Source organism: Ovis aries, chromosome 10, assembly GCF_016772045.2.
Source record: "Ovis aries strain OAR_USU_Benz2616 breed Rambouillet chromosome 10, ARS-UI_Ramb_v3.0, whole genome shotgun sequence".
Taxonomy (NCBI): Eukaryota; Metazoa; Chordata; class Mammalia; order Artiodactyla; family Bovidae; genus Ovis; species Ovis aries.
This window is the reverse complement of record NC_056063.1, coordinates 78,352,808-78,362,804: the sequence shown is the minus strand read 5'-3', so window position 1 is coordinate 78,362,804 and position 9,997 is coordinate 78,352,808. Positions and strand designations below refer to the sequence as shown.

General features: G+C 39.7%; 1 protein-coding gene across 1 annotated transcript; it reads left to right on the top strand.

Annotated features, from left to right (window-relative positions):
- The first annotated feature begins 622 nt into the window (after positions 1–622).
- TEX30 (testis expressed 30) lies at positions 623–7,264 on the top strand. The gene is made up of 6 exons (XM_004012228.6): positions 623–691; positions 3,722–3,795; positions 4,279–4,509; positions 5,391–5,442; positions 5,946–6,151; positions 6,799–7,264. Exons 2-6 carry the CDS (start codon positions 3,781–3,783, stop codon positions 6,970–6,972), a joined length of 678 nt encoding a protein of 225 aa, XP_004012277.1. The 5' UTR covers positions 623–691; positions 3,722–3,780; the 3' UTR covers positions 6,973–7,264.
- The last annotated feature ends 2,733 nt before the right edge of the window (positions 7,265–9,997 follow it).

Sequence of the window (9,997 nt, the reverse complement as noted above, 5' to 3'; positions counted from 1 at the left end):
GTCTCTTCCTGAGGCTCTGAGGGCAGAATGCCTTGTCTGGCTCCCAGGGCTGCGTTTCTTATGGTTCTTGTCTTGCGGCCCCTTCATTTTCCCAGCCAGCAGCTCAGCATCTTCAAATCTGTTTGTCATCACACTGCCTTCTCTCTCTGAGTGATGCAGCACTGTTCTTTATAACAAGTCAAACAGTGGAAACCATCCAAATAGCCATCCACCAGTGAATGGATAAACGAAACGTGGATTTATCCGTAAACTTGACTACTACTCAGCAATGAAATGAAACGAGTTATAAGGAACAAAGTACTATTAGATATGAGACAATATGGATGGAATCTTCTTCTGATCACGCGGCATGCGGTGTCTTTATGACTGGTGCAACTGCTGGAAGGATATGGCTGGGACGCCGAAGGATCCTGAGGAAGTCGGGGGTGAGCAGCGAGGGGAGGCGGCCCGGCAGCGCCCCCTGGGTTTGAGCAGCAGACACCGTCACAGCAGAGGCGGCAGGGGCGGGAAAACTCCCGCTCCCAGCGTGCCCCGCGCGCCGGCTCGCGCGCCTGGGGGCGGGGCCTGCGTGCGCCTGCGCTGTAGCGGAACGCGCTGGCGGGCGCGGCGAGGCGGTCCCTTCGAGTGTGGTAGTTCGCTCCCAGAAGGGAGTGAGGACGGTTAGGTGCTGCCGGCCACTTTCCCGTCCCTGGTAAGTGCGGCGGCTGTGGCGGCGGCGGCGGCAGCGGTCGGGGCTGCTACTTGGGAACGGCTTCCGAGGGCTTTCCGCGGTCCCTCCAGAGGCGTTTCGGGCTCGCGGCCGTTGCCCCTCAGGGGCTGTTGGGCGGCTCCGTGAGGCGTGAGGCGTCGGTTAGGTCCCGCGGGCCGCGGCCGCTGGGGCTTCGGCCGGCCGGTCGGGAGGCTCCGAGAAGGGATTGTGCGAGCGGGGCGAGCCGGGCACCGGCGGCCCCCGAGCGAGGAGGGTCTCCCGCGCGCCGGCCACCGTGCAGCCCCGACGGGCGGAATCGGACGGTCCTCGGGCGCCTGTGGGTCCCCAACCGCGGGAAGCCTGGCCTCGAGTTTCTGTCCTTGTTCCGCTTGTTGTCGACGCAGCCCGGACCCGCGACCCCCCCTGAAGAACCTGAAGTCTGACAGTTGCCATTGCGTTTGCCTCGCGATTTCCAACGTTCCGCCTGGACGAGGCGGATAACGCCCGAACGTTTTTTTCCAACTGAAAGTTAAGGGGTGGTGGCATCCGATCATCCGGCTTCGGATGTGGTCTCTGTCGCGTCCTGACGACAGTAGTCACACAAATCACTCTTGAAAACGCCCACAGGCGTGGGCACGCGGGTCCAGACGGTGAACCGTCGCAGCCTCTCTCCGAAGTTGGTGGCGTTTGCTGCCTTTGAAGACACCGAGGCGCAGCCAGGCTCCAACCCCGCCGCCCCTTCTGACCCGCTAAACCCGAGATTTATTAGCTTGAGCAGGTCGGAATTAGATCCTAGTGGCGGCTCACTATTGCCCCTATAGTCCAGCACGTGTGTGCACTGTTGGCAAGGACAGACTGTCCATCACGCAAGAGAGTGGCGTTTGCCAGAAAAAAAAACCACGAACACCCTACTTGTCGAGGAATAGTAGAGCATTGTAGGTTAAGAGAGTGGGTTGAGGACGTGTATCTAATTTTACTCCCTGAAATCTCACTGAAAGTACAGTACAGGGATTTTCAAAAAGACACAAACCCACAGAGCTGAAGAAAATGGGAAAGAATAGCAGTAAAATACTGGGTTCCAGAAAACAAGTGTCGTACAATTATATACATATATAAGAAACAAAATCTTCAAAATGTGCAGAAACTGGCAGCATGGGACACTTTGGGAGCTGGCAATGAATGGTGCTGGGGATGGGTGTGGATGGCTCAAAGACCACTTGGGTGAGGTCTGTCTGAGAAGTAGATAGCAAGCTCTCCTTCCCCGTTTCACACTGGTAGGATACTGCTTCTCTCCCACCAGGAGACTGGAGGCTCTTCTCTTGAGAACATAAAACGGGATCTTTGAACCTGGGGACCCCAGGCGCAATTACGAGGCTACATTTGTGAAAACAGTGAAGGCTGAAACCCTTCATCCTCCTCCTCCAGTTTAAATCCCAGAACTTTTTGCAGCTGGTCTAATACCTTTCAGGCTCTGTATGAGAATTCTACACACACATACACGTAAAGGGAAGGATCTGTACAATAAATTAGTCACAGTGATGGCTTCTTGGAAGGAAGAGGAACTTCGTGGCTGGGGGGAGAAATGTGAAGAGACTTAACTATTCACACATTTTATTCTTTTAAAATAATGTACCATGTGCGTATATTGCCTGTTCAAAAATGAAATGTTTCTTAAATGCAAATAAATACACCCTTTGACACAGGAGTTTATAGATATGTCTACACACGTGTTAAATAATGTTAAGTACAGTGCCACTCATTGCAATATTGCTTTAGCAAAAGATTGGAAACAGTCTCAATTTTCAGTAATAGATGGTTAGTAAAATAAATTTTGTACAACCCTCCTTTGGAATATTTTGTAGTCATAAAAAAATAGTGAAAGAAGCTCATTGTATAAAAAAGAGTAATCACAAAGATGTATGTTGGGGAGGGGGTTCAGAAAAATATATTACTAGTTTTATAAAAAGATGTGTGTATGTATATATGTATATAAAATACCTGAAAGATAAGCAGAATATTGATTGCCTTTGAAGAGGAGATCTGGATGGTAAGGCAAAAGTGGAATTAGGGAGAGACTTTTCACTGTATATTTTTGTACATTTTGAACATGTTATTCATTGAATAAATTAGTAAATGTTAATAGGAAAAAAATTAATGATCCTGATGTTAAGCATATCCTCAGCAATAAAAGATCTCTTACTACAAGAAAGAATACTGTGTAACAACCCTGAAATCTTAGTGGCTCAGAGCATTTCATGCCCTTGATTCTTCAGGTAGACATTTCATGGTTCTTAAGTGGTTTAGATGTTGATTGGACTAGGCTGGACTCCAGACTTCAGTTTTGAGTTCAGATCTGCTCCATGTATCTTCACTTCATTTTTCCATGAAGCAAAAATACATGGAGCGTACTTTTCTTGGGGCTGAAGGTGAGAGTTTAAGAGCACTTCTGGAAAATTTGCCATGCTTCAGCTCAGAAGTGGCACTGAAACATCTTTTGGTTAAAGCAAGTCACATAGTCAAGCCCAAAGGTAATAGTGTGGAGATACACATTCTGTCTACTGGGAGGTTTCTGCAGTCTCAGGACGAAGGATGTGGATGAATGCTTCCATTGCAGGGTAGAAGGAAGAACTGGGACCAGTAAAGACGAAGGAAGTGGGTTAGTAGAAAGATGCTGTGAAATTAGGTTGAAGATAGTTGGTTGAGAATAAAGATGCTTAGGAAAAATACATATTTATATGTATCAAGATATAGCATCAAACTTTGATATGAGTCTTCTTACAGAATGCATATTATGGTATCACATTGACTTTATCTTAGATAACATCTTAGATAACATCTGCCAGCCCCACTCCTGGCCCTATAACCAATTCTGAATGACCATAGGAATGAAAATAAATAAGGTACATGTGAAGGTATCAGTTCTTAAAGTAGTTATAAATGTCTTTATTTTAGCTACTAAATGTGTTCATTAATAGTTCTTGTATCATATCCATGTCTGCCAACCCACCTTTCACAATAGAATCTTCTTTTCAGGGAGATGTCCTTTGCTTCTCAGATGTAATGCACTTAAAGTTTGTTATTCAACAGTGAAAATGAGTCATACAGAGGTAATACATATTTTCATACATTCTGCATCTTCAGGATTCCTTTTTTTTTTCTTCTTGTAGTCATGTGGCTCCAGAATAATTTTCTTATTTTCAGCTTGTACTGTGAGAGACAATAGAGCATTAGTGATTAGGAGTGAGAACTTTGGAGCAGACTGCCTGAATTTGGATCTTGGCTAGTGGATATATAACCTTGGGCACATGATATAACGTACTGTGCCTCAGTTTTCTCATCTCTAAAATGGAAATTGTAACAGTACTTACCACAGAATTCTTAGAAAGGTTAAATGAGTTAATACATAAAGAGCAGTTATGATAATATCTGACATACAATAAGTACTTAAATATAAATTATTATTAATATTGCTTTTTATTTTGAGGCTGTGATTTGAATCATTTGTATTACAGAACAAACCTATATAGTTATTCATTTGTCTGAATAGGCATGGAAGTAATTTTTGACCCCTTTGTTCTCTTCAATTCCAGGTAAAATTAAAAATACCTTTTGGAAATAAATTGCTAGATGCTGTTTGTTTGGTACCTAACAAGAGCTTAACATATGGAGTCATTCTTACACATGGAGCGTCAGGAGATATGAATCTCCCTCATTTGACGTCACTGGCATCCCATCTTGCCTCTCATGGGTTTTTTTGCCTGAGGTTTACCTGTAAAGGCCTTAATATTGTACATAGAATTAAGGCATATAAATCAGTTTTGGTAAGAAAATTTCTTTATATTTACTTAAAACAATTCTATTTTTTAAATGCACAGTAAATTTACAAATTTTATTAGTCATTTGGTTTAATTTTAAAAACACTAATGAATAGTCTTAGAAACTCAACAGTGTGTGAAGGCTGGGTAGTGGTCAGATTGCTCTTTTTTGCCATCAGTTTCTATAGGGATGAGTGCTCACGTCATAGATGTTTCTCCATGATACTGCCAAGGCATCTACTTATGATGTAATTTCCTTCTTGGAATTATATAACTTAAGCATATACAGTTCTAGACAGCCTCATATGCTGCGAGTGTACAAATAGCATGATTTCCATGTTGGAAACTAAAATTCCTGGATGAAACCCGAAATTTCTTTTAATCCAAATTACTTCAAGCGTGCTAAGTTTTTCAGAGCTTTAAATCAGATGTTAGTTGTAGCATTATCAGATTTTGCCTTCAGTTCAGTCGCTCAGTCGTGTCCGACTCTTTGTGACCCCATGAATCGCAGCACTCCAGGCCTCCCTGTCCATCACCAACGAGTTCACTCAGACTCATGTCCATCGAAGTTGGAAGCTTTTAACTGGCTCTTTTTTTTCCCTCCAAATTTTTTTCTTTAAAAATGTTTTAGTACTTGAATTTTTTAGACAGTGTTTTTGTTTTCCCCACATATTTGCGTGTATTACCCAATATATGACTTGATGGTGAAGGCATGACCAGAAGAGCAAAGAACTGGTTACCTCTTCCAAGTAGAATCCCTTAAAATGTTGTGGTTGTCTTTGTAAAAGTTTTTATACACTTTAGTAATGATGAGAAATATGTGTTGGTTTTTCCAGTGGAATATTTCATAGGAGAAGAATTGATGGTTTTTTGGTTGATTTTTCTAGAATTACCTAAAGACCTCAGGAGAATACAAACTTGCAGGTGTTTTCCTTGGAGGTAAGTTGCAATACTTGTGAATACTTGTTTTAAAATCTACTCACATTAATACAGGAATAGGTAATCAAGAATTAAAATTAATGACAGGAATAGAGTTAAGGATTTTTGTTTTGTTAAGTCACTTCCAGGTATAATAACATCAAGGTACTTTAATACTTAAATTGAATTTAAGCCAAATTACACATGTATTATAACCCAAAGACGTCTCCTTTTATTATATTCTTGAATCATCCTCTGAACTGATCCCTTCACAAGGTTTGTCTTTACCTCTTTAAGTATTCTTTCAATAAATAATAATTTTTTTTTTAAGATTTGATTTAGGATCAGTTTTTAGCTCTTCACAAGTCTGTGGGTATTGTGGCTTGTTAATTGCCACCTTCTGTTGGTTAAGTATAGATAAGCAATATGATGGATGCATAGTAAATTAAATCTGCCATTATCATCACTACTACTTTATGTGAATGTCTGTATTTCAAACTGAACTTGATTTTAATTGATTTTAGGTCGTTCAATGGGCTCAAGAGCAGCTGCCTCTGTACTGTGTCATATTGAGCCTGATGATGCTGATGATTTTGTTCGAGGTCTCATTTGTATTTCCTATCCACTGCACCATCCAAAACAGCAGCATAAACTTAGAGATGAAGATCTCTTTCGTATAAAAGATCCTGTACTGTTTGTGTCAGGCTCAGCAGATGAAATGTGTGAAAAGGTGATTATGACTTGCTATTTGTGTGAATGAAACAGAATGAAATAAACATCTTGGGAACAAGATGCTACCTGCAACATTCAGTCTCTTTAAAAAGATGCTGATTTTACTATGCTGCTTTTGTGTCTTTGGTACCCTGTTACTGAGGGGAATCTAAAACTATGAGCATACTGACAATATTCAACCCTTGTAATTAGGTATAAATTACAAACTCTTACTTAGCAAATGAAGGATTAATATCTGAATCTTGTGAATTTGGGATTACTAGACTGTATATTTGTTTTATCATTTCAACATTTAATCAGATTCTTCAAATTTGTTATAAAATTGACCCTTGAAGAAAAGTAACTTGTACATATTACTAAATTTTAGTGTCTTTCCCAGAATATATAATTTTCTTGGGAAAAATACTTCTTATAAGAATTTTTTGACTTGTCAAGAATGAATGCTTGATCTGTTCTATGGTGTTGCTATATGTAAGAAGTCTGTATTGTTACTTCTTGCACGATCCATTGCCTCAGAAGTTATCTGTAGAGTAGGTTTTAATATTTAGTGAATGGATGCCAAGTATAGGCAGGGTAGGAGAGAGTAAATCTTTATGAAACACCAAGAGGGTATTAGTCTAGTATCATCTTCTTTTTTCCTTTTAGAACTTGTTGGAGAAAGTGGCACAGAAAATGCAAGCTCCTCATAAAATCCACTGGATTGAGAAGGCAAATCATTCCATGGCAGTGAAAGGACGATCAACAAATGATGTTTTCAAAGAAATAAATACACAGATTTTGTTTTGGATCCAGGAAATTACTGAAACGGACAAGAAATAATTGTGTATAAGTTAGAGGCTATGTTATTTTGAATACAAATACAGTTAACTTGTTAAAGAAGAGCATACTTCTCGGCATTATGAGATATATTTCAGACTAATTTAATGTTCTTTCATGTTCCCCTGTTTTTAAAACACATTTTAATTGTGAAATTAATGTTCTTTATAAAATGTCTCTTGAAAGTACTGTTATAGTTGTATAAAGATGATGTACAAATATTGAAGGTGGTCTAAATATAATTTATTTTCTTTAATAAGTTTTGAAAAATTAAACGTTGAATTTTGTTACAACAGAACTTTTGTCTTATTGCAGTGCAACTCAGAAAGTGCTCTTAATTGTGCAGAGCAGTGTAGTTTTTATGAAGGAAAAACAATGCTTTAGTAAATAGTCAGTTTTATACAATGTATACATCTAAGTCACCTAATGTTTTGCTAAATCTCAAGGGATAGATGAAGATACATTTTCAAATATGAGGACTCTGAACATTGTTTTTAGAATAAAGTAACAACTTTTATTGAATAAATGTTTACTGAAGGTCTGTTACAGGAAAAGCTTCATTAGGTTTACAACAATGAGTAAACATTTGGAGTTTAATATAGTAGGGGAACTTGATGTCTAAAGCTCTCTGATTAAGGAGAGAATGAAATGAGTAAATAGTGGAACTAACATCTGTGTTGTATCTAGACAGAGTTAGGGCTCTTAATTTTGCTTTGAGAAGTGCAGGTATCACTTGGACTGGACTTGAATGGTATTAGTTAGATATGAAAATTTTAGTTTCTATATTTCCTATAAAAAATGCAAAAAATGTGATGAGGCTGATGATCTATCGTATAAGTTTGTAGTGAGCAGTGGTTTCTCTACAGTAGGAAATTAACTCCCTGAGTTCCCTACTGACCTCAGGTTAGGCCGTTCCGACAGCCAGGGCAGCCTAGGAAGCTTTCAGAGTTTTCAGGTCCCTTGTTTCTCCTGCCCTGATGAAGTCAATGGATTTTAATTTTTCTAAATAGTGCATAAAGAACAAAAATCTAGATAACTATCTAATGTGTATATTAGATATAATGTGAATATTAGAATCAAATGTACTATTACAAAATCAAAATTTCCATGTCACACAGTGTATAATAGTTACTTTTTGACTGAATTTCTTGAATGATGCCTTAATTTTTAAAAATAGTGTATAATTAATACTTTTAAAACAAGATTGAATAAAATATTAACATAAAAAATACTTAACCAGAGCTGACAAATATAATAATGATCTATTTTGTGTAAATCAATTGGCAAATAATATTGTAAACCAAGAGTGAAACTATAAAAAGGAAAATACAAAGGAAAACTTACTAGAATGCAGACTATAGTATAAAAGTACAATGAAGAAATAGATTTGAAAGATTACTAACCAGTCTTTGTAGTCATAATAAAGTTTGCACACTAAACTATAGGCATAATATGGATAACCATTCAAAGATACTACTGCAAATATAAGGATAACGTAGAAGTTCATTTAAAGTTGGTTTTCCCCTGACTTGAGTTGGGCTTCCCAGGTGGCTCAGCAGTAAAGAATTCACCTGCCAATGTAGGAGATGCATGTTCAATCCCTGGGTTGGGAAGATCTCCTGGAGAAGGAAATGGCAACCCACTCCAGTATTCTTGCCTGGAGAATCCCATGGACAGAGGAGCCTGGTGGACTACGGTTCACAGGGTCGCAATGAGTCAGACACGACAGCACAACTCAGCTTGCCCTGAGTTACCCGTAAGAAACTACTCCAGATTGATGAAACAGCTTGTCATTGGAGAACTGTGTACCATGGGTGGGGACCACATAACTGCATTTTTGGTTTTCATGACGGGTGGAGTGGTCCTGGCACCTCACAAGAAAGGGATTCTACTAACATCCTGCAGGGCACAGGACAACCAACCACTACAAAGAAGTTCCTGGTCCAAAATGTTAGTAATTCCTAGGTTGAGAACCTTGTCCTTGACAAACCAGCTTTGAGATTTAAGTCCTTTCTCCTTCACATTAGCTTTTCTACACCACCCCTGAATCCATTTGCTTTCCTTTTAGTTAAATCCTATGTTTTCAGTATCAACGTCTGATTCTACCCACATTTTGTTAACACTGTGTGGTTTACAAGCCAGGCCCTTATCAATTCACATCTGTATAGTTACAGTAGCCTAATTCATTTTACTATTGTCTCCTTGTACCAGTAAACTATTTAACACCTTTAACCCAGAAACTGTTGGTGGATCTCCAAAGGTGATTGTTAAAGTTAAAGACCTTAGTTCAAGGCCCTCCACAATAGGCTCTACCAACATTTTAACCTTATTTTCTTTCCCCCATACTCTGAACCTATACATAGTACTCCAGCTAAATTCACTGCACAAAGTTTTGGAACAAAGTCTTTCTGCCTTTTCTTCCTGAAACTTTTTTGTTAGTCTTTGTCTGCTACCAATCCTCATCCTTAAAGGCCCTTAAGTTCTCTTTACCACTTCATAGCTTTTCTTGAATTACCCCAACCAAGTATCTCCTTGGAAGCCACATATCTTCACTCGAGAAGTAATGCTCAAAATTCTCCAAGCAAGGCTTCAACGGTACATGAACCATGAACTTCCAGATGCTCAAACTGAATTTAGAAAAGGCCGAGGAACCAGAGATCAAATTGCAAACATCCATTGGATCATCAAAAGAGCAGAGTTCCAGAAAAACATCTGCTTTATTGACTACACCAAAGCCTTTGTGTGGATCACAACAAACGGGGAAAATCTTAAAGAGATGGTAATACCAGATCACCTGACCTGCCTCCTGAAAAGTCTGTATTCAGGGCAAGAAGCAACAGTTAAAACTGGACATGGAACAACAGACTGGTTCCAAATGGGGAAAGGAGTATGTCAAGGCTGTATATTGTCACCCTGCTTATTTAGCTTATATGCAGAGTACATCATGCAAAATGCTGGGCTGGATGAAGCACAAGCTGGAATCAAGATTGCTGGGAGAAATATCAATAACCTCCAATATGCAGATGAC

Excerpts from the sequence above, each read along its gene's own strand:
- TEX30 (XM_004012228.6), top strand. Across the intron at positions 5,443-5,945 it reads TGCAGGTGTTTTCCTTGGAG|GTCGTTCAATGGGCTCAAGA; the intron begins GTAAGTTGCAAT and ends AATTGATTTTAG. Across the intron at positions 6,152-6,798 it reads CAGATGAAATGTGTGAAAAG|AACTTGTTGGAGAAAGTGGC; the intron begins GTGATTATGACT and ends TTTTCCTTTTAG.